At 35.0% G+C, this 26,043-nt stretch overlaps 2 protein-coding genes across 2 annotated transcripts in view; one reads left to right on the top strand and one right to left on the bottom strand.

Moving 5' to 3' along the window:
• The window catches only part of LOC120636431 (E3 ubiquitin-protein ligase highwire), a 149,254-nt gene that overhangs the window by 50,089 nt on the left and 73,122 nt on the right, over nt 1-26,043 (bottom strand). The gene's annotated exons all lie outside the window — the stretch shown is intronic.
• LOC120636432 lies at nt 64-20,943 on the top strand. The gene is made up of 5 exons (XM_039907909.1): nt 64-349; nt 10,952-11,204; nt 16,897-17,069; nt 17,609-17,901; nt 18,152-20,943. The coding sequence occupies exons 1-5, from the start codon at nt 194-196 to the stop codon at nt 19,734-19,736; spliced, it is 2,460 nt and encodes an 819-aa protein (XP_039763843.1). The 5' UTR covers nt 64-193; the 3' UTR covers nt 19,737-20,943.

Here is a 26,043-nt window from a genome sequence, read left to right as displayed (position 1 = left end):
GGAGGAGGCAGGATTCAGGAGTTAGTGACGAGTGGCCAGGCCCCAGCAGTCACGAGCTGAGAGTGCGAGTGTCGAGTCGTCAACAAGCGACGCGGCTGTTGCACTGGCCGCTCATTCCAATCAAGCTCACGGCACGGACCGCGGCAGTCCGTGCATGACACTCGCAACGCGCGGTTGTATGCGTTAAAACGCAATGTCGCGTTTTCCGGCGTTCCTCGCGCTTTTGGCGCTTAGTGCTGCTGCCAATGGTCAAGGGCCAGGCCTATGCAAAACCAATTTTTACTGCGAGTGCACGCCAGCGAAACATCCTTCTCAAACAAAGATTAATTGCACGGTCCCATATAACCAGGTAGGTACCAAGTTCGATTCCGGACAAAGTGAACACGACATTACCGTTACACATTATAACGAAATTATATCTTATCTAACATTACATTATATTATTCCAGTGTTATTTGAAAGTTCTCAAAGAAAATTTCAAATGGAAAATCAACATACGTACCTACTTTAGGAACAAAGTGAATAAAGCATGTATTACAAACTATAGGTACATTATTTATCATCATTATCTTTCAATTCACAGATTACTTTTAGTCCATAGTTCAGTATTATTTGATAGTTTTCTTACACAAACAGTTAACAAAAGGCCCAACGGAATTTTATTTCTTTAGATATAAGCTGTGATTTTGAGTGAAGTGATAGTTTTATATTAATTTAAGCCTCAATAGCTAAAAGCATTGGAAGGACAGCGACGCCCTAGATTCCAAATCGACACCTAAAAATATTTTGTATTTAATCTTAACTAAACTTAATTAATTACTTAAAACTTAGTCGGAAGCAATAAAGTAATTTCGGTAGGCTTAAATTTAAAAATACTTTTCCGCTGATGGTTTTCCTTAGAACGGTACACTGACCAACTAGTTTCGTTGACTTAATACTTACTAATTCATTTCGGTATCTAATTATGATCGGAAATATCGACGGTAGGCATTGTGGCTGCGTACGTTCCTACTAATAGGTTGCTACGTACATATTCGCAGCAATTATATAGGATGCGAGTTCACGTAAACTTGCCAGAGGTTAGCGGCCGCGGTCGCGAAATAATATCAAACGCACAATCAATTTTTCATCAGCAAGATAAAAGGTAAAACTTGCACCGAACTTAAAAAGTTTTATCCGCGGAAAATAATTAAATCGTGGTAGAGGTAACTTAAAATACACCCAACCTTTAAAGTAAAAACCGGCAGCCGAGGTGCACCGCATCGGCTAAGCATTTTGTGCCCACAACGCGCCCGCAGCCGCGAGACGTAGGTACGAAAAGTGAGAACCCCAACTTACACAACAACGAATAAAATATATTAGCCAATTAAGCACTATTGTGGTATAAAAATTAAGTGCGGGAACTAAGCTAACTAAGCATTAGTTGCAGTAATAATCTTAAAAAAATCTTGAAAAATTACAATAGATCCCTTCGGATATCATACATTGAAATAACAATATTGTATATCATCATTCAAAGAATACGGTGCCAAATTACCAAAATAAAAACACTAAGCCACAGTTATGATAAAAACGTGAAGATACAGAAAAACAAACAAAGGGAAACTACCTGACGTCGATCCCTTATTATGTGTGAGCTTATAAACAGGCCGTAATTTAGTCCTGCGAGCAACAGTTCACGAACCCGACACTGAGTCCTAAGCAACAAGTGTCTCGCCGCCTCGCCGCCGTGCCCCCGGGCCATGACTCGTTCGTGTACGGGCCACACGGACAAGCGTAATTTTCGTCTCTACACGATTCCCGGCTGACAACTCTTGACACACACACGCGTTGAACGAACGTCTTATGAGACGTTAAAAAGCCGGCTGCTGTGCTTAATTCTTGCTCATGTCTCTCAATTAACAACTCTCAAAAGCCACTGTAGTCTCTACATCGGACCACCTAGCTCTACTTTCAGCGAACTTTAATTAAAAATGATTATGTCTATAATATGCATGAAATATTTTCACATTGAATTAGAAACAAACAGTCGTCACAATTTTAAGACAGTTTATTAATAGTAGCAGATGAACGAGTTTATTATGGGGGAGTAGCACTTGATCTATTTTGTCGGTCCTGATTATTACTGAACGAAGGAGCTTAAGTACTACAAATTAACAAACAATATTACTGTTTAAATTTATAGCAGGCCGAAAGTGACGTACCTTGAAGTTTATAAAAGGTTCTTTGGGGTGGCACGCCCAAACCAACAAATATGGGTCAGAATATTTATTTTTTGGGGACAGGAAAAACTTGGTGTAGGTAATTTTCGTCATATGTAAATAGCTGAAAATAATCAACGATAGCTTATAAAATTTAAATAAAAAACAAGTTTATAAAATGTAAATGGTTTGTCCTCGAGACACAATGTATTTGTTCAGGGCGGATCAATTGTATTAATGCAGATTTAAATAGATATTTACGAGATCATTAGCTGATCGATAGACTAAGCAATTACCTTAGTGAACGAAATGAAATTACTTTTTAAATAGTCAAGCGGACACTGGCAAAAAGTTTTGAAATTCATTATCTCTTATTAGTCATTACCCGCATTAGTTAATGAATGAGTGATATCGTTTTTGTTAGTTGTTGGCAGTATTACTACCTGGGAACCATGAACAATAGAATGACTACCAAATCTCGAGTAGTAGTCTATTTTATTATATGACATACATTAAGTTTTCACTGAGTTTCTTACTGACTTTTGCTCGGTAGTATGCATCAGCTTTTTAAACTTTGGTAGAGTTATTACGAACACCATTAAAGTAGGCATTCTTGAAATAAATGTTTTTTTTAACTTCTCCCTCACCTAATGGTGAATGAAGATACTTTCTAAAGATGATAAGCGCGCTAACCTGGAAAGGGTTACACTTATAATCGGTTAATTTGGTCTAAAGGTAAAAGTTTTAGGAAATGGGGTTCTGACCGCCGCGGTCTAAATTTCCGCGACGGATATTTAGCAAACATTATGAGCTATACGGAACTTTTTATAAGTCCGCACGATTTTTATTCCCGCGATTTACATTTCGCGCACGAAATTTCAACTAACACACGCTGCAAATAAATTTCGTCGCGAATTTTGACAGAGCTTTTAATGGTCACGGAGTTTACGCCTTAACATGCCCCTACAATGGACAAAACAATATTCGCACTTATTAAATCTCAATGCAGATTGAGACAGTGTAAGATTTGTTTACCCACCACAGATATTAGATTTCAAGCGAATTTAAAATTGCATATGCGTGTTTCTATTTTTAAATTGCGAAAAAGGAATCGCGCGGTTTTTTTTTTCCGCAGTGCTAGTAGCTCTAAATCTGGAATTGAAACCTCTTACTCAACTTACTAACAAATAAAAGAAACACGCACTCCACTATGCAAGAGAGTACTTAGAACTATTCCAAACCCTTTTCATTTTAACAAATCGCGTTTGGAAGTTCGTACAGGTATGATTTGCTTTGTTAACGAATTATTAATGCAATACATTCACCGGCATGGTCAAAACTATTTGCCCTAAATATTCTATTGCCGTCTGGCATAAGGCTGTCCTGCTCGCACAGTTTGTGAGAGAGAAACAGCACTATGCGTTGTACGGACAGCTGCGAATAGATCGCAAGCTATTTGCAGCGCCAACCCACTCGCGAATTTAACTATAGACTGGCCACAAGCGACACATAGTAGTTAAAGCTATTTTTTGGAAGCTGAACAGTCCATTGAAACGCGCGAGCGACCAAACGGTTATACAAGCTAATTTCCCGTAGCTACTTGGAAATAGGCAAGGACCAGACGGTAAAAAATATAAACAAATAAATATTTGTTTAACTTTACTTTAAAATAACTAAAACCACCTTTGTTTTCTGTGTGCAGTGTAAAACTGTGATAATTCAAATCTATATTGATTTTTTTATAATTTGTTCGTTTTAATTATACACATTTCTCTGTAAAAGTAATCTCGAGCAACTTCTTATACCGTACTCGAGCTAGAGTTCTGAGCTTTCATAAAGATAAATACAACGACTAGACGGGCGGTTAGGCGAGAGCAGCGAGTGTGATGTCAGCCTTAACTACATAGTTACTTGCTTTCCCTTTTTATGTTAAGTATTTTGGATTTCGTATGAGCGCTACGCGGTCATTATCACTAACAATTGATAATAAACGTTACCTATGAGTCGTTCGTCAACTAAGTCTGGCAACCCGCATTAGAGGCATGGTGGATATTAGCTATGTACCTACCTAACATCATCTTCTGTTAAGAGATAAGTCTATGCACAGCAGTCGGAAAATGATTAGGCTGATGATGATGATGATGCTTAACACTTTATTTACGATTTAATTGAATTGTTACAAATATAGGTACCTAAATTTTATAGAAAAAAATGTATATGCATATAAACAATAAAAAGAAACGAACATATTGTTTCATTAATTATGAAGTTGTGGGAAATAGTTGTTCGTAGAGGACTACGGCTCGTGCCAAACTGATACATACGCACGACTATCACGATTTAGTGAGGAAATTTGTATGTGTCAACGACCGTTTACGAGTGATAGTTACCTACGCACAGCCCGTTTATTCTTGCACTATAAATAATAATATAGCTCGGTTCGTAAACATGGTTAATCAGTGCAGTGTATATATATGTGGTGGATCATTTTAAGTACAATAGTACTGCTGCCCAGTAGGGACAAATTCCCAAACGGCATTTTCTTTTTCTAAAATATCACATTTCTAATAGGTATTCCCAATAGAGTACGTACTGCAGCTTTTATTAAATCAAGAATATATCAACGCACTTCAGTACAGCTACCGAGTAACCTCTCTCTTAAACTTTTCCATATATTTGAAATCAGAAATGATTCGACCGATAGAATATTGTTATAACGCGTACAATAGTATATTTTGTAATGTCGAATGTTCCATCTCAATCTAACTATAGATATAATAAAAGATAGAATAAACTATGACTACTTATTTAAAAATATCGTTCAATTTTGTCCTAAGCGTAGAACAAGTAAGGAAAATACTACATATATAACAGATTACAAAGTACGAAAATATCGTTATTCCATTTATATTTTGGCAAATCTTAGCACTTTAATACTGAAACACCTATATTCAAACAACGCAGCAGCGATAACAAATTTATAAATAGTCACCTCCTATTAAAATCAAGGGCATGTTCAACTGATTGATCCCCTAACTTCTAAGAAATGTATCTGTATAATGATTTAGTATAATATACGAATTGAAAATTTGTCATGACCAAATCCACCTAAAATCAAATGTTTAAATGTTACATTACAAAAATCATGGTCGCTTAAAAGATAACATGTAATCACTGTTAGACAGTGGTAATATAATTTTATCAATAGGGCAATCATCAAGAGCTCGGTCATGTGACCTCCTAAATAATGAACAGCAAATTGGGTAGGTACTCGCAATCAATGCATTAGTTTGTCCCCTGAACATTGTAAATGATTATTAATATTTAAAAATGCGCGATTCGTCTTCTAACGCTTGTTTTAAACTACGGCTGTATTAATACCGAGCCGGAAACTAATTAGTGTCTGCATCATGCCCCTGAGTCCCAGCGGCCTATTGTCTAGTAAATTTGCAGAACATCATCTGTGTACAGTGTACTGACTTACATTAGTAGTACTCAAGTATCAAGTAACAAAACGTTGCGATGACGAAGCTCACCTACATTTGTAACATTTAGTACTAGCTGTATAGCCGCGTCAACTACGAAAAGTGTAATACTACAGCCAATTCACGATATAAAATTTTAAATCCGACTGGTAGTTTCAGACACGAACACACAAAAGAAGAAAAATGTGTTACTTATTTAGTTTTTCTTAATTGGGCTATGCCTGAAATAAAATTTATTTTTTTATTATTATTATTAATAATTGTAAGAAAAACTAAAAAATTCAAGGCAATCTATAATCTAATTTCGTTTCGCCTACATAAACATACGGAAGCTGATATTTCGTATGTATACATATTAAAGAGCAAAGTTTACAGAAATACGATTCCTTGACAAGGCAATATGGATAAATTCCTATATTCCCTCTTTACAAAAGCTTGGAGTTATTACTAGCTAGATGATATTACTCGACGTCAAATTAAATGAAAAATCCTTGGTCCCGAAGAACACAATAACATTCTTACTATATTGCATTTTCCATAAATAAATAATGTTGTGTATGACTCTACGAGTATCGGCATTACTAACCAGATTACTGAATTAACTTTAATATGCATTACTTAATTGTGTTTGTAGTATCAATAAATTCTTTCTTTATCCCTAACAAGACTAAGTTTATGTTTATTTTGCCCAATAAGCTGTTATTTATTATATACTGTTAAGTAGCATATTAATTTGCTATTTTGACATAAAATTTCAATAGGTCATATTTATTATGTAGATTACTACATAATAGTTAGTCGTACTTTAATTAATATTTGCAAGTTCGTTCATGTTTGATGTTGTTATAAGATTGTAGGAATAAGTAAATAAATTTCCAGTGTCAATATTAACTGGAGCAATAGAAATAAGCTATGAATCCAATCGCTGCCAATGCTGCACGTTACTAAAATGTTTGTTTCTTTATAAAATAAATATTACATCATCTTCTGATACCTTAGAAATGTAGAAACATTTATACTAATTCTATAAAGTGGAAATATTTGTTTGTTTGCGTGTAATCGATAAACTCATAATCCAAGAAAACAAATTTATTAATTTCTTTACTAAAAGAAAACTGCTTTAGCGAAAATTATCATACGATATATTTTATTTCAATTGTAATAATATTAGCTATAAATAAGGTTATTTGGACATATATAGTTATAGTTTAGGAGATAATAAAAAAATAAAAAACGTACGGAAAGGGAGTTAAGCGTCCTTGAGTAAAGTACACCCACGCGGCTAATGATATGCTTAATAACAGTTCGTTACGAACCAAAGTAAACGCGGTTGAAACCGCGGAGAGCAGCTAGTATACTTATAAACACATGGAGCGTGCACTGCGCTCGTAAGCAGGGAATATGCCACGCGGGCGCCCGCGAGAGCAACGAACAAACCATAAAAAAACCGTAATGAGAGATCACTTCCTGCGGCCGCGACGAACCAACGACTCGGCGATACCTTCACATACGACCTAAATAACAGCAATAGTTTATCGTCAGATTATTTTAGCTTTGATTATTTAAATTGAACCTTTTTTTTTTATATAAGTATATAAAATTAATAATTATAAGCCGAATAATAATAATTTAAGAATTTTTGTGGAGCCTCAAGTGTAGACGAGAAGATTGTGTTATTTGACATATCCAACGGTAGTGTTTAGAAAAAACTTTCGATATACATATTACGGCACATTAATTAATTACCTAGTAGGTTACGATTCAGTGATACATAGTAAAAAATAAGGGTATGAAAGAACGTTATTCAAATAGAGATGAAGTTTCACATGTCTGCGAGACGATTATTACGTCAAAACTTTCACCGACATTAACGAGAGTCATGTCTTTATTATTACTTGAGTATGTTATAAAAAAATACATTAATTTAAAGGACCACAAGACCATTTTAATAATTTTAATAGTTGTACTGTAGTCTAGTGTAGTTTTTTACAGTCAAATGTTTTACTAATCTGCACAGATTTTATCAATAGAGTATCATTATAAGATAATACTAATATAATTCATAATTCGATAAACGGATTTAATTAGCCAACAAAGCAATATAGCTTGAACTCTGCTGACAAATAGGTGCAGAGCGTTTCGAATACTCATCAATATAACAAGTTTTTTTATCTTTAACTTATCGTTTTTGCCTACCCATTCGCTCGAGGATTTGAACTGAAAACCTGTTGTGATACCTGATTTTATAATTTAAAGCGATCAATATAACCAAGTCTCATACTTTTGATACTTTCAATCTCTTATAAAATGAATATACTAGTATCCTGTTGTCTTGAGCTACACTTTATAATCTCACTTCACCTCATCTACACTACGACGGCCGATTGGAGCAGTGGGCAGTGGTCCTGCTTTCCGAGTCCAAGGCTTTGGGTTCGATTCCCACACTGGAAAATGTTTGTATGATGATCATGATTGTTTTAGAGTGTCTGGGTTTTTATCTGTATATTATAAATATCTATGTATACTATTCATAAAAATATTCATCAGTCATCTTAGTACCCATAACACAAAACCTTCATTGCAGCAGAAAGTTCTTAACTCTTTATCATGAAAGAGAAGGCCTGGGACCAGCATTGAGACAAATTAGGTTGAGGAAGATAAAGAATATTAGCTCTAGGTACTTATAACCGAAGATGTCGATAATTTACGAACCCGATGATGTAGGTATAATAGTATTGGAATACGTCAGAAGAACGAAGTATTATGTGGAGCCTGTGTCAAGGCAGGCTATTATAACTAAGCATTGAGAGTGGGAGGCACTTGTCCTCAGCAATTAGTTCAAACACGGTACGCTATTATCTCGTAACAGACCAGCATTATTTACAATATGCATGTGGAACGCCGTAACCGCACCGCACCGTACCGCAGCGCACAGCCCGGCCTAGCGTCACACGTGGCCTCATACCGGTTAGGCGGCATTCACTTATTCATAATTCTAAAAACAACTTCACTACCTAAATAAATACGAAAATTCGAAGTAGATATTCTTAGAAATTTACTAGTTATATGATCATAGACTTTATGCCAAAAGACAGCAATATTTATATTATCAGCAAACAAAATTACGCGTATGGGTACAATATAAAAATCAAAGTGCAACGTTGGAACGCATAGTTTATCAAATTTTAATTAAACTTAACAAATGAAATATTAATTTTATATGACCGGTTTTAATAAAGAATTTAGCTCTATTTATATTATAATATGAATCCCATAGAGTAGATCACGCCCATGTATTGTTTCAATTGAATTATGTCCTGGCTCGAGAAATTTTCCGGGCATTGTATTCGCCGATTCTTCCGTAACCATTTTCAAATGTGGCACTTATGGAAAATTAGTCCAAGGTCCAGCAGTAACTGTAATTCCGATATACGTTGCAATTGTTAACAAATGCAAGTCTTTTAGACGACGACGCTACGAAGTTATAAAACGGGCCTATAAAAAACGGGTTCTCGTATAAAATCGCATGATTCGTTAAGCAATAACCGGCTCGTACTGTTATCCTAATAAACAGAATATAATATGTACAGACTTTAGTATATCTTTGAAAGTCCTGTGAACGTTAATTATAAACATTATTATGTAAAATTACAAATAAAAATAATTTTAAAATGAATTAAAAACAACATTTTCTCGGTCTTTGTAATAAAAAGAAACAGAGGCGACAAACAGCAGGTATAACGTGAATATCACTTGTTCTATAAAAGGCGGAATACATCTCGTTATTGCAAAACGTAACGGCTCAAACCAGATTCTGACTCAGAAAATAATACGCAACTTAACGCACATGAACTTAAGATAACTTACATAAATGACACGACTTATGTGACCGGTTTTTTTTCCCTACTTTACTGAAAATTCGAGGTATATAGGTATAGATTAGATCGACTGAGATTAATATCTACCTAACTGCGACTAACGATTTCGTCCACCTAGAATATCTGACCTTTGGAGTTTCCTCGCAGTAATGTACGCCTATGATCTACGTCTTAAAAAGAACTAAACTTTAGCTATTTAGGTCCAACGTAACGAATAAAGGCAAGACATAACTTAATTATAAACTAATACTAGTAACTCTGTACCATATTTCATACTATAAAACAGTTAATATAATCCTGCATATTATATTATATTCTCGAATATACTGGTGAATGATTTTTGACTGCACGAGTCTATTTTTATTCAGAATCACATAAGAAAGCGGACGTGTCAATAGATTCCACTCCTTTTTTAGTTCATACAATTTTTACCGTTCCCAAATTATATTTGTTCCCAAACATCGGGAGGTGAGAATTTATTAGGAATAACGAAATAAACTGATAGCATACCGTCTGAAGCGTGCGCTAAATCTGTGTTCCTTTTGTCCATAGGCTGTGACACTGCAGTTAATGAATAAAGGCAACGGATATTTGTCTGCTGGTTAGAATTAACAACAATTGATGAAAGTCGTTTGAAAAAACTCTCACTTTTTTTGTAATAAGTTAAGTAACTTAACAAAAACGCATAGTTCGTAGTTCAATCATGAGATGGTTAATATATCAAGCGTTAGAAATTGTTTCTATGTGTTGTGTGCATATCTTTGTTACTATTATATTGAAAAATACTAGTCGGATTTTAAGGCAATTTTTTGCCTAGGGCTCTGAAATCCTGTTTTAAGGTTTTATTACAATGATCATAAAAAGGTTTTGGTGGAAATGATTTACCATTCAAATATTTCTTTTTAAGCTATAATACTTATTTGATATAATATGATCCATTCTTATCCTACATCGGTTTAGTTTTAGAAATCATAAATTTTGTGTAAATTAATTAAACACCGGTTTATTCATATGCTAACCTTATTAATAAACTATCAACAAAAATAAGCATATTTTATGTAACTGATAACAAAATATTATGCCCTCAGCTACGTTAGTCATTCTTCCAACAAATAGGTACATTAGCGATAACAGACAAAACCGAGAGATACCTACCTATTATAAAGAAGCATGATGGGTAATAATTACTCGTAGTATAATTACTAAAACAAAAGCAATTTTATTTAAATTGCAAATTGTCCCTAAAAATATGCTACTCTTGTAGAGATAAGGTGTTTGGTACAAATCATAGTAGCGATACCTACATGAAAGGACGGTATGTCTAAATTATATGGAAAATAAAATAATGAAGGTGCACTCTTAATTTATTGTTTTTTCTTTGTTTTAGGCTTTTCATCTGCGCGATGGAGATCTGCCCGCAAACACTGACACACTCATAGTGACTGGCGCTCAGGAGGTAGTCATTGAGATGAGTTCAATGTCAGGACTCAAGGATGTCCGTCATATCCATCTGACCAGTAACCAATTCGTTACGATGAAGAGTTTTACCGCAGTCGATTTGAACATTGTCAACCTCTACATTGATATCAAGTGGTGCACCTCTCTCGATATTGAACCACAGGCCTTTAACAAATTAAGAGGTAATTTTATTCTTATTTATCTTTCTTAAATCTATGATTTACCCAGTGGCAATCAGAAATTAGTAGAAATGTATAAATATTAAAAATTTATTAATTGAAAAAAAAAAAAAATCATATTCAACCTAAACCTAACTTGATGTAAAACAATATTGTTATAAGTAGATATCTAATTTATGAATACCACTGAACTATATTGCTGTACCGGTTTTATGTATGTACTCTTTTTCAAATAGGAAATATTATATCCGCTTTGCGAAAAATACCCTGATTTAATGTATTTTGACACTATTTTTCTGTTGACGCGAAAATTAACTATACCTATAGCTTGTAGCTTTTAACAAAAACTAATCAAAACAACCATAACATTAGTAAACTAAACATTATATACATTAGTAACCAAACAATAGTTCAAGACATGCATATTATTGTTAAAATCGTTAATTAGTACGATCTACAGCAGATAGTTAACATTAATTACTAATATGCATTGATATTGATATTACCGATATATTTAGATATTGCCAACTTACACAAACTATCGGGTCTTGCCTGCGACTGCTTTGCGAGGTATATTTCTATAAGGATTGATCATTAGCACGTTGCGAGCATTCAAAAGCCAATGCGAATTATTATACGCAACAGTACTTTGTCGTTGCAACTTTCATATTTCTTATGTATATTAAAGTCTCTTACAATAGAATCGGGAAAATAGGAATATATGGGTTAAAAAAACACGATGTCATTGCGAAACAACCGAGCCTTTAACGTGTGGTATGGCAGATCAGATATACAGTTATCACAGCCCCACCTCTTCCCGGAATCGTACGAGGCGACTAAGGGAATATAATGGAGAACAGGCAGCAGCCTTCTCTGTGCTACTACTTATATATATACTACGACAACCAACCCGTCTGCTCAGCGGGGTTATTAGGCCTTTAGTTCAGCAGTGGACTGTTTTAGGCGCGTTTGATAACGATACAAATCATACGAAAACACTTAAAAGGCCACCGTTCAAAAACGTATAGCCACTTCCTAGGAAAGCACACGATCAGTAAATACGGTCTTAGAATATGTCCCCTGACAGATAAAACGAGTTATGGAGGGATGAATTGTAAGAGTGTAGAGCGAGGTAGCGCTGCAAGTGCCAACCGGTTTAAAGCCAATGGCACCGTTGCCGGATGGACGCGATTATCGACACGTTTCTTTTTTCAACTTTTTAACTCACTGAGTGCTAACCCGCGTTATGAGTAGTTATAATGTCGTAATATTAAAAAAATGTGTTAAAATATGTAACCCATCTCATTATCGATATTTGGCCGCACAGCGTTTATCGTATAGCTATGAACATTTTTGAATATACGTGGATGTTTTTATCTCAATAATTCATAAACGACAGTGTGACATGCCTTGAGTTAAAAAAGGTGGAACTTCTATAAGGCAAAAGCTTTTAACAATCTATAACATACATTTTACTTAGAAGTCCAGTACAACGCAGTGATTAGTCTTGAAAGAGTGAATTGAAGGCTTAAGAGAGATTCTGAGTTAAAACGTCGCCGTCAGACCAGTTACAGCGGTTTTAAATATATCTATATATATCTAGCACATGAGAATGTCCGACAGAATGACCCATTTTAAAGACGAGATATTAAAAACATGTGAAGGCAATTTCCCAGGTTGTAACCTACTATATTTATGAGAAATATGCTACATTAAAAATGCAAATAGATAGTCTGCCTACAGAGTAAGTTGACATAAAGATACGAAGGTAATAGGTAAGGCAACAATTACAGTCACTCGCAATGACATAGAAACGGTTTATAAGTTAGAGTGATCATCGATCTTTTATAGTTTCCTGACAGACGCGATGCACCGTCATGCCTTGTTTCTTTCGAACATGTGTACCGAAGCTGTGCGTGCAGTGACGCACAATGAAAACAGCATTGTACATTATCAACAAAAAAAACCTCTCACACGATGAATTGCCCTTACTCTTCCTTCTTTTAAACGAAATACTTCTCTATTACTACAAACATTCGCCTATACGTAAATAATATTTCGGTTTATTGTGATATATGGTATTATGATGATTCCCAACGCACCTGGGTCAAAGAAGCCCACAGTAAACTTAGCCGTTTTTTTCTTTTTGTTGTAACCATTACACAGTATTTTAAAACAACTTAGACCACAACCTTCTTTCCTTCCGAGGTACGATACCCTCGGTATACGAACCTTTTATACTTAGGTATAAATTTTGTTGCATTTAATTATAATTCATAATGTTAATATTTTCCTAGAAACAATCAAAATATTATGGGAATATATCCGAACACAAATATAATCACGGCCGTCACATAATTTCTCAGAACTCAATTGATGAAATCACTGAGTCAAGTTTAAACTTGATTTTCTTATAGAATCATAAAGCTCGGTATGGGTCATCTTTGTCACTTTAATAACACTAATATTTCAGAAGAATTATGAATGTATAAATCTTTCTACATATAATTATTCTGTGCATACGACTGGTAGGTATACCACAGAACTTATGCTCAAGGACTGGAACGATTTCATTGAATTAAAATTGTGTGTTGGAGTGGGTTACGTCAATACTCAATAACAGTCCACTGCTGGATATGTCTAACCCTCTGGTGGGTGGTTTTGCACCAATGACCATTCACTGGGTTAATGACCGCAGTAGATGGTAGTAGTAGCACAGAGAACACTTCTGCCCATTTTCCGAGGAGGGGTGGTGACAGCTAGGCTAGTGTGGTTAAAAAAATACTGTGTGACATAGTCAAATCAATGGCACTTCTGTGGTTTCTCAATTTAGTTTTTAACTAAGATATGTGTGTGTACCTACCACAGAATCGTCATTATTTTCATGTTACAAGTAAATAGTAGAAACGTGCTAACTACTAAGAGTGGAAATACGAGAGCTAGCTAAACCTGAACCTTGCACCTTGAAATAACCGAGTTTGCAGCGAACGGTGACTAATTATTAACTGCGTCGTTTGAACTTACACGGATCATTTTATTGACTAAGCTCTTTTAATAACAATCCCTCTTTATAAATAAGAAGGTTATATATTATCGTGATACTAAAACTCAAAATTCTTCTCTAAATAAAATTTCAATTTCTAAATGAGGATACGATATTTTAATTCTGATTCAATACGAACAAACAAAAAGTTTTTCCTTTTTATAATATTAGTATAGATTAATACTAGCTGTTGACCGCGACTTCGTCCGTGGACATTTAAATTTGTATTGTATAGGTTAGTTTCTGAGCCCTAAAATAAGACTATACTACACAAAAGAACATTAAAGCCTATATGCTACTCCTGACTCTACTAAATTGGTACTAAATTGCATTCAGATCCGTTTTAGCTGTTTTGGCGTGATTGCGTAACAAATATTCATCCATTCAAACTTTTGCATTAATAATACTTATTATTATAGATTACATAGTGACGGGCATATACGGAACCCTACACTGGCTCTACACGGACTTACCGGTTTTTATTACTTTATGGCCTCCGTACACCATGTCAGATCAACACAGACTTGACACGAATTCCATTGAAATGTGAACTTTATATCATGAAACATAAAGTCAATTGTTTGATTTTTTTCGTGAAAGTAGCATTACGAGTGGACCGCATACTACTTACGACATGATATGAAGCTTTCATTCCAATATTTTAATTTCATCCAATACGTTCATCTTTTTTTTTATTCTCCAACCGATTAGCTCTTGACTGCAATCTTACATGGTGCTAATTTAAGATGCAGATGATATCGGGCCAGCCTTAGTGGCTATATAATACCCATACTCCTTATCAGGTTCTACGCGGCATGCATCGTACCGGAACGCTATATCGCTTGGCACGTCCTTGTCGGTAAGATGGTAATAAGCCACCGCCTTAATCCACCAGATCATTATTTTTGTTAGTTGAGCAGCCTACCTGATTTTTTATAATTAGAAATAACTTCTGCAGCAAAAAATATATAAATATTTACTCATAAAATTTTTTATACATCTTTGTCGTATAGCCGTCCAGTTTCCTTTAAAGTTTGAAACTTTCAATTTACTGTTAGTCACTTCTCTGCTAATTAAGTAGTTCTAAACTGTAGCCACACAGTGGGCTTACTCACTCTAAGTACAAAGTATTATATACTTGCGGCCGGAATAACTAATCGCCTAAGTACCTTGTAGCAGCTTTTACGGTGCTGCGATATTTAATAATTTTCATTAGTTATTCCCTCTATTTTAGTTATCCAGCTTAAATGTTCGAAAGCATTACGCGATTTTACAACGCACCGTGTTTTACAACCATTGGGTTGATTTCTGGCTGTCGCCATTTACGGGGGGTTTTAATCCAGTTGCAAAGCCAAACTTTTATATTAATAACATAACATATGCGGTGAAGGGCGCTTGGTTTTTATACCGCGGTCACCATCCGTTACGTAAACATTTACTTATCCGATTGATCTCATATGTACCGTTATTATGGTATGTCTACTTACTTACTTCATGTGCTAGATTTTTCGTAAGTTTGCCCCATTAAATATTTATTTTCTTCTGTTTTTTAGTATTTTTTGTTGTAGCGGCAACACAAATACGTCATCTGTGAAAATTTTATCCGTCCAACTATAACGGTTCATGAGATACAACTTGGTGGCGGCAGACGAATAGACAGTGGAGTCTTAGTAATAGGGTCCCGTTTTACGCTTACTTAGTCTATAAGTTTCTTAGAAATTTTAATTTAATAATTAATATTAAATTGTTTATACTTATACAATTTAATATTAATTGTTAGTTTTAGTTATACATTTTTTCGACTTCGCCCCCTTGCCTCCTTAAGACTTAGTTGATGAATTGACTGAGTTGCGGAGATAAAGATCATAATTAAAGAAAAAAACTAAATTATAGAGAAACGTGGCCAAAACATCGCGAACTAACATATAGTTATGGAAATATATTAATACACATTGTTATTTAATATTTACTTTTGCATTATTTTCCATACTACCCAAGATAAACATACTCTCCCGTGTAAGCTACACGAAACTAATTTTGCAATTCTCCCCGAGATTCTGGTTCACTCATAGCGATACTATAATCGCAACCAATCTACTGACCAAATACTTAACTACCTAGCCTAGGGTCCGGGACCTTTTAAACTTGACAATTCACTACTATTTCTTTGCAGAGCTGGTCACAAGTCACAACTTCTGAGCAAATAGTTGCCGTAGCGGGCGTCCAAATACAAAACGCTATCTAAAAATATACGATTCCCCGACTCGGCGTTCGTGTTTTACAGGATAATGACTCATGAGGCAGCCGGCACGCCGATTGTAGTACAAAAACGTGAATGTGTCGTAGACAATAGAGGCGTATTAGTTATATGTTAGCAATGCGGTAAAATAACACGTTATAGTTTTAAAACAATGTCTAATCTTTGAAAAATCGTTACGCAATTACCTTCACAGTTGATCGCACATTGCCGTAAGAGCAGCATGAATCTTGGGATCAGAGTCTTAAACGGTTTCAGATGTACAGCATTATATTCAAATATTACGTGATGTCTGATGATGAATTCATGCACTGGCGTGAAATTTTCGGGGGCTGGTCGGCGGCAATCAACTTCATTGGTACTTTATTTATTTGTTTTTTTTTTTATTATTGCAGGCCCATTGTCAGTTTCCATCAATTCATGCGAAAAAGTTACTTTGGGAAGTGAGGCTTTCTCATGGTTACTCTCTATCGCCATTGAGAATGTGGAACTTTTGGTGCTGAGAACAGCAGCTTTCAATTTGGATCCGACTGCAGCCAATGTAGGAGAACACGGACCAGGGATGACGGTCAGTAGATGCTCAATGTCATTTCCAAAATGACGCGTTTTGGAAACAACACATGTAATAGGGTCTAGTTCCAAATTCAGAATTTACACATTTTGAGTACTATTTCTCACCCCTATTACTTTATGACAAAACAAAAAATATTGATTACACCGAACTAAATCTATAATCAAATATTTGAGCACGGAGCAGGTTCATGTACTCAAACTCAAAACTGATTTATTACATATTTAGTCTCGTGGATTAACAAATTCTGAGCTTTCGGATCTGTGGTATATAATTGTAAGAAAAACAAGATTTCATATTCAAATGGCCTTTAGTTTCAAGTTAAAAATATAATACCCGATGTACCGAAAGAATAGAATCCTTGCCCTAGTTTGTCGTTTTTATATGATATAAAATATCTTGGTATGGTTTTAGTAATAATAGCAAGTAAAGCGCTGGGTGCGAATTATTTAGGCAAAGCGATTGTTAAAACCAAATATTATTCTTTAACAATAACTAAAAAAATAAATACTAATATAATTTCTTTTAAATTTCAGATACACCTGAAAAACATAGCTAAAACTGACTTTCCGGATCAAATATTTCGATCTTCGGCAGCTTTGATATCGTTGGAACAAGTTGTGGTTGGGACCGTACACGCTGGAGCCTTCTCAGCCAATACATATAATATTGTCATGGCAATTAACTGCACCTTCCACCGGATCGCCAAAGAATCTTTCGCTTCCCGATCACTCATAAACAATTTACACCTTTGTGGATGCAAAATAATTGATTTTGAATCCAGCGCGCTACAATCCGCTATTGCTTTTCTGAATATAACGTTGACCAGGTTAGTAGGATTGAAAAATTTCATTGTCCTTTTTACCCTTATTTATGCTGTTGTGCGTACGATTGAGGAAAATAGGGCTAGATATTTGGATGAATACATGGATTAAGACCAGTTTTACAATTGTTTAAGACAAATTTATTTCCACCATTTAATTTTATGCTTTTTTAAATTATTTTAATTTTCTTTATATATTTTTTTCTTTACTTTTGTATATTTTTTTCGCAATTATATTTATTTTTATTCATTCCAGATTCGAACATATAGAAACAGGCGCTATAAACGCCACTGTCGTCGCCGTCGTTATTGTTGACAGCGTTTTTCGTATATTTAATGAAAGAGGCTTTGAACTGTCTTCATGGAACAAACTTCAAATAGAACGGAATTCGTTTGACGAGCTAGCACCCAATGCCATTGTCGCCCCAGGAGGATCGATCCATGAATTAACATTTGTGGATAATGAAATAGAAGTGATTAATCCTGGAAGCATTGGTTTCATTGGTCAAGCATATTCTACTAACGCAAATAATGTAATTTATAAAAGGAACTATTTTGGACAACCATGCCATTGCAACGTCACATCTTGGTTAGCCAAAGGATTGAACGCTATTTCAGGTGAACCTTTTGAAAATGAAAGTTACTGTACAGTTGATGAGTTCTTTGCTCGTTGTTTTAACGTCCCTGAACAAAATATGCTTTTTAAAAAGTTTCACGATAATGTGTGCAATGACCATTTAAGCATTCAATGTGAAACGTATAAAAGCAAGGAACTGGGGGCAAAATCGGAAATCAAAAATCCAAGATTTCCTCATAAGAAAGAAGGTGACGAAGGTATAAGCGACCGAAATAAAAAGGTTATTGGCATAGTCATAGTAACAGTTTTAGGATGCGTGATTATTATCATGTTTATAAGTTTCATTCGATGGATGAGGCGCAGAGGGCATTGTGTTAACATAAAGAATTTTATCATATCTTCTAATTCATCATGTGGAACTTTCTGCGACCGATTATGTGTTTGCAGAGCTAACAATGGAATGGACAACGCAACGCAATTATCTGTGAACGAGTATTCAGAACGGCATCGATTGAATGAACCACGTGTTCAAGACGTTATTCAAGAAACTACTGTACCGACTGCGTACACCGAAGAAATCGCAGCAACAGAAAATAAAACAACTCAAACATTACCGGAAGAACTTACCAAAGAGTTATTAGAAAATTTAAAAGAAAAGCTTGATGATCCAGAAAATTACGTTGAGGCCCGCGAAATGATTGAACATTTATATGAACTTATTAAAGTTGAAGAAAACTGTAATAACAATTCTCCAACGATCCTTAACATTGAAGAAAATATTTATGAATTGCCATTTCAAAGTACGACTCCAAGAATTGGAAAGAACAAAAAACAAATGATCAGTGTTGGAACTCGAACCCCATCACTTGATAAATTGATGCCGCTATCGCCTTACAACAGGCAAACAGCTTTAGCTCATGAATACTTTGAACCCAAGGATTTTGCAGTTCATCTTTACGCCGAAATAGCTAATTGCGACAAAGAAAAAAGATCTTATTTAGGTGCTATGCCCGATGTAGTAGCGGAGCAAGCCATTCCTAGAGGGCCTTACTTGCGGGCTGTACGAGAAAAAATAAGCTCGAGTGCAAGTGCATCACCTTCGGCTAAATCTTTGAATAGCTCTTCCGCTAGCCCCCAACATACATCTACTATTAAATCTAATAAATCAACAGCGTCACAAAATTCTGCCAAAATGATGAATAGACCACTACCTGAGAAACCCGCTATTGATCCAGGCGAGGGTACATCTTTTCGGCATGGATGAGTAATGGCCAACCAGTATCGTCCAGCGTCAATTCGCTATAGAAAAAAAAAAAGCGAAAAGCGCGAACGAGCTGCGGCTTCGGCAATTCTGGTCTCTGATGATGTGGATCTCGAGTTCGATTTCTGTGTTACTGGATAAATCCCTTCACATAAAAGGGATATACGCGACGTTTGCTTACATAACGTTACTTTGCTGTGATATTTATTTAATCTTAGTTTGTTTAATTTTATTTAAAAAGAAGTATTTATTTCAAAGTAAAACTAATTGAAAAGGTATTATTGTTCTGCTTTGTATGTACTTGAATCAATTATTATTATTATTGATGTTAGAATTAACTTGATAAGTCACTATTTAGGTACAGTAGGTACACAATATTATTGTCATTTAGCGATAGTTCATAAATATTCTATAATAACCTGTCTTGGTACCAAATTTTAGTTACCGTTTTAAGTTTATAAGTTACAATATGCATTCACTTATCAGTTATGTCGAATTAAAGTCCCATTTAGTTTCACAACATCGTCCCCAAAGGTTAGTGAGTGATTTAAGAATATTGTGTAAAAATATATTACCGTGAATATTTCTCGTAAATTTAATTTAAGTTTAAGACTACAGGCATTCCGTGGTCACGACGAAAGCGTACACCTTTGTGTTAGCCGAAATTTTAGTTTTTTATAAAAGTAATTTAACGACCGATATTAATATATTTTACGTATACTATTGTTCCATTTCAATCCGAGATTTCTAAATTATCATTTTTTATTCCCATTAAGCTATACTTTTAGGGCAGCTTAACGTCTAATATCACGATAATGTGAACAAACCGGACAAAGCTTGATGGGGCGATGTTGCTATGTTCGGTGTGTCCACATTCTCACGCTAAGCTGCGTTACTATAAAGTAGTAGTACTTACAACTTTAATTGCATTTAAAGGTTATTATGATAGTTTTAAGGTAGATGATCATTATGTAATCGAGTCTAATTGACAGTAGAAGTTAAAGTAAATAAAGATGATAAAAACAAAAAAAAACCGTTTGATGGTATTGTAATCTCAATTCCAAGCTATCCAATTTGAGCTCAAAATAATAAAAAAATTAAAAAAAATGTTACTATTAGTATATCTTACATTACACTTAGCTTAGTAACCATCTCGGTTACAGTAGATGTTTTATTCCACTTATGTTATATATTATGAAATAAATGTTGAATGCGCTACAAATGTTTCATTTTAACCTTCACGTTTATTATTAAAAAATATATATTTAAAAAAAATGAGCTGCCAGGCGCCTCGTCGAGGTTTGAGTGCTAGCATACAGATTAAAATTTTAAAAAATTATGTTAGTATATAGTATCAATCACTGTACGAATCAAGTGTCACTGTAAGAGTCCCCTAAACTTTGCGATCCGCCGAATCAGTGCCATAATTTTAGACGGCGCCCAACTTCATAACATAGGAGTTGGTGAAAAGTATTTTGATTCAGGCTTTCCCTGTTTAGTGAAAAAGGGCATTTCTATTTCTTTATTCCTTTATAGTGTGGCTAGTTACCACCCTACCGAAAAGACGTGCCGCTTAGCGATTTAGTGTTCCGGTGCGATGTCGCGTAGAAACCTATTAGGGAATGATAGTATGACTACCATACTCCCTAGGTTAGCCAGGTTAGCCCGCTACCATCTTAGACTGCATCATCACTTACCAAAAGGTGAGATTGCAGGCAAGGGCTAACGTATAGTGGAATAATAAAATTGTGTAAAATATATTTAAAAAGTACTTACAATTTGATTAGTTTATACGTTTAAACGCTATAAGCGCACATTAAACACACTTTAGCATTTATAATATTACATTAAAGCCGACTTTTTAAATATAAGCCAAGTTTTAAAAATTCTCATTGGAAAAACAGTCATGAGAAATTTTTGTCTTTGCTCTTGCCTTTATGCCAAGTGTGGTCAGCACAACAAGTATCCTCCTTCCACTCAGTTCTATTAGTCACTCTTCGCTTATCTCAGTATCCACTCGTTAAATAAATATATCTTTTTTCGCACAGTTTGCCGTTCCATTTAACATTTTTCTTTTAATATGGTTCTTTCTTTCTAACTTAACGTGACCATACCATGCCAGTCCATTACTCCTCGCCTCCTTGCATTTTCACATGTTAACTCAAATGTCTTGACGGCTCCTTCAATGGAGCTGTGTAATGGAATGGAGAAATGGAGAACTTATGCTTTAGGTTTATGTTTTTCATCCATTAGTTAACATTATGTAACACTAGCGGACCCGCGCGACTTCGACCGCGAATAAGTCGACTTAAAAAAAACACGTCAATGATGCCTATCCAAAAAACCAGGTCAATCTAAAACTCCGTTGCGCGGATTTAGAAACACAGATGGGGACAAAATTGCGATGCTATCCTGTAGAATCTGTTTGCTTTTCCGAGATAAAAAGAAACCTATGAGCTATGTCAGACTATATTGTAGGTATCTTTGCCAAAATTTAGCCAAATCGGTTCATTCGTTGTGGCGTTAAAGCGTAACAAACATCCATCCATACATACATCCATCCATCCATACATCTATTATCACAAACTTTCGTATTTATAAAATTAGTAGGATGGTACACATGCAATTTATCATTGTCCAATATGCCTTGCGACTTGCTGTTATCTGTGAAGAATTTTGTCCTTGATCTCCAACACTATTCATCAGATCTTCATTAAAATTAGACTATACATGCTTAGTAGTACACACTGTCAAATAAAAAAAGAATGATTAAAATCGGTGCAAATTTAATGGAGATATGAAGTAAAATTGATAAAAAAATTCATCCCATATCCCGGAGGAAACTTATTGTTTATCGGGATAAAAAGTAGCCTATAAATTTAAATAAAATTTTCAAAATATATTAAATGTACAGAAATCTTCCAGTTACAGTTTTAGTATAAGTATAGATTAGAAAGGAGGGGTCCTTAGGGATTGCTGTAGCAACAATAATGTTTGTTAACACTTAACGGGGAACGGCAGCCCCGAACTGGTAAGCGCAGCGTTGGTCGGCCCCCAACGAGGTGGACAGACGACATTAAGCGCGTCGCAGGTAGCCGCTGGATCCAAGCGGCTCAGAACCGTGGAGCTTGGAACTCCCTACAAAAGACCTATGTCCAGCAGTGGACGTCTAACGGTTGATGTGATGATGATGATGATGATGACATAACTTAAGTGGTGTATACAGATTGATTTTAAGTTTTGTGACTTTAATTTCATACCGAATATAGAACTTTTATGCAACCTTCCAACCCTGACTGACTTTGGGTTGGAAATGCCTAAAAATCCGTCGGTCCCCGACTCTATCCGTATATTTTTAGCTTATAAAGGCTTATATAAAGCTTATATGAGTAAAGGCTTAAAGCAGCACCGGATATTGAACGAGGAAATGTTTGACATAAATTCAACCCTAAAGTTACATCATCTTTAAACTAAGGGATGAAAAAAATCAAACCTAATTTACAAGAACAAATTCGACTCCATTTAAGGAGCCGTCAATACATTTTAGCTAACGAGTAAATAATTTAAACGATGCAGGAATTGCGGCAGCACGAACACATGAGGGGATTAGCTGTGAAATTAGATCTAGTAAACAAACAATGTAACCTCGGTATTCGTAATGCTTAAGTAAAATATACTAGTAGCCCTCATCGCTATCTATCGGAAACCTGCACTGCATCTCTTTTAAGTGTGTCGTTTCCTTTGGGCGTTACTACTTGATGTTTCTTGTTTAGACTAATAGGCCGGGCACACACAAGTCACCCTAAACTCTTATCCACGACACGCGACTATAACTCGTCTTGACGGATGCATGTGGTCAAACAATATATTACGATATTACTCAAAATACAATGCAAACGCCTAATCAGACTGCAAGTTACGTGCATCGAATATTCTTTCCAGGTTAGCGCACTTCCATCATATACTGCATCATAATGGTCAGCTCTCCGTCAAGCCCTCAACTGATAACGTTAAAAAAATGCCGGCACAAAAAGATATTTATTTTGAAGGAAACTTAAACAATTACTCAGTTTTTCTTTTAGTAACTCCATACTCTCATTGTTTCGTCCGATTAGATTAAAGAATGAAAAAATTCAGATATAAATAAGTAAAGTAGTAAATTAAAGTAATTTTTCTCTACCATCCAACATCCACTGCTGCCTGGATTTTTTCAGGATTATTGGTCTGTTATCAGACTTTTTCACCGTATGCTAATATTCAAATATCTCTCCTCTCTCTCCACTGACGCTGATGCCATACAGCATTACGCCTCATTGGACTAGAGCTTGGATACTCTAGGAAAAAATTGTATAAATACTCTTTGTAGATCCAATGCTTAATAAAACGCTACGCAGAAAACAGCGTCATGTCCACAAACTAGTTGTTCCATATGCCAATGAATTTCAAATTCTCGTGATTGACGTATTTCAGATGCCGCTTTTAGCTCACGTTTATATTTGCTGTTGTCAATATTAAACATGTTTGCAGTGGTCAAACTCGGCTCAGGCAATCGTGCAATAACTGTTATGCTCAAAATGTGGTGAGATTTAAATCCACATATACACATGCTACCCGTGTTAGTTGAGATAGGCAGAATTGGTGTAGAAAATCAATCTGATTTATCAAAACTAATATTGAATAATACTCTAATATTTTTTTGTCCAAATAAGTTTTAATTTTAATGAACTATTGAAATTTAGTTTTCTGCGATGTTCTCTTCATACAATTTTTGTAAAACTCTACATAGATTTTTAAGCATAAGATATTTGAGCAAGTTGTAAGTTAGTTGGGTAAGTAATAATTAGTTAGACAGTTAGTTGAAAGTAAACGTCCGTTACTTGCGAATGAGTTTATAACACAGTACATATTTCCCAGTTGATAAAATATTGAGAAGCTTTTTCATAATGCTTTCTTAATTTTTCCGGTATTAGTTTGTTGGAAATGTCTTATGCAGCGTTTTAAAATATCTGGCGGAGTGCTGCCAAAAGTTGAAACACTAATTTTTTTGTAAAAAAAAAAAATTACTTCAATAAATGGCGCAGATTCGTATAACCAAATTTTTTTAATACGGCGCGCGGCATTTTTGTAGAGTTACGAGTGTAGAAAGCAATGATAATTTTTTGAAATTCATACAGATGTTCTTTTTAATTCGTACAGACACCACGGCACCGAGAAAAAACAGAGGACTGTTATTAGCACAACATTATGGTTATTAGGACATCGGGTGTTTTAATTTTGGCAATAAGCTTACTTTAGAATCTTTTTTAGATTAAAGCATGGGACTAAATAAAATACATTATATAATTTGGGTCCATAGGTGCTTTGGTCAAACAAACAAAATGTATTACAAATACTTAACAAACGTTATTAAGCAGTCTCTCGTGTGCCTGTACGTCATCTCTCAATATCTTGAATAAAACATAAATATAGCTCACATAAAGCCATAAGGTATTAAATAAAATCATGAAAACATTTTGTATTTCGTTAATCCTGAACTGAAGTGTTGTTTTCCGGAGAAATACCAGAATACAACAATCCCGGCGCATACTTTTATGTTTTTATTTAATAATCGGGACTAATTGGTGCCGACTATTATAAAACCCTCGCCTGCTATTAAGGGATTTCAATTTTCGCTTCGACAATTATTTCTCAACTTTTCGTACTTGTTGTGTTGTTTTACAGATAAGTAGGTGGTTAAGTTAACTACTCGTAGAATCGTTATAAACAACCCAATTCCAGTTTACGAGTATTTTAATGATAAGTAATAAATAATCATATTACAACGCCAGTTTTTGTAGGCATTTCAAAGATGTCACCCAGAATCTGAGATGGGACACGCGGTACATAAGTCGCGCGCCCAGTAGTATCCTGCTTTCAGCTGAAATCTAAAGAGCTTATTTTGACTTCGCCCAGCTAAAGTAAGTCTGGGGTAAGGCTAAGCTACATAGACCTCAGACTTAGAGACTCTGATTCCAACACAAGCTGAGTTGCCCCCTATTTGTTGCGTTACACTGCAGTAAAAGACTAATACCAATATAAAAAAAATATAGTGTGGTTTTATGAAAAAGTAAGGTAAAAGTGAAACTTTTTTTTAACATTATAGACATAAAAAAAAAACGGAATAATATTCCATTAAGGGTATAAAAATCGCTTCATCAATCTTAATTTTATACTTGGAAAATGGGAATGATAACGGGAAATGATAGAAGTAATATTTTTATTGAACTCTGTGTCTTAGAGTACGACATAAGTACATAATGCTTAACAATTA

The sequence above is a fragment of the Pararge aegeria genome, chromosome Z (assembly GCF_905163445.1).
Source record: "Pararge aegeria chromosome Z, ilParAegt1.1, whole genome shotgun sequence".
Taxonomy (NCBI): Eukaryota; Metazoa; Arthropoda; class Insecta; order Lepidoptera; family Nymphalidae; genus Pararge; species Pararge aegeria.
Note: the sequence above shows the minus strand (reverse complement) of the source record. Positions and strands in the feature narration are given on the sequence as shown.

Coding starts and splice junctions, on each gene's coding strand:
- LOC120636432 (XM_039907909.1), top strand. CDS start 194: ATGTCGCGTTTTCCGGCGTTCCTCGCGCTTTTGGCGCTTAGTGCTGCT. Junction 11,205..16,896: donor GGCCTTTAACAAATTAAGAG/GTAATTTTATTC, acceptor TTATTATTGCAG/GCCCATTGTCAGTTTCCATC. Junction 17,070..17,608: donor AACACGGACCAGGGATGACG/GTCAGTAGATGC, acceptor TTTAAATTTCAG/ATACACCTGAAAAACATAGC.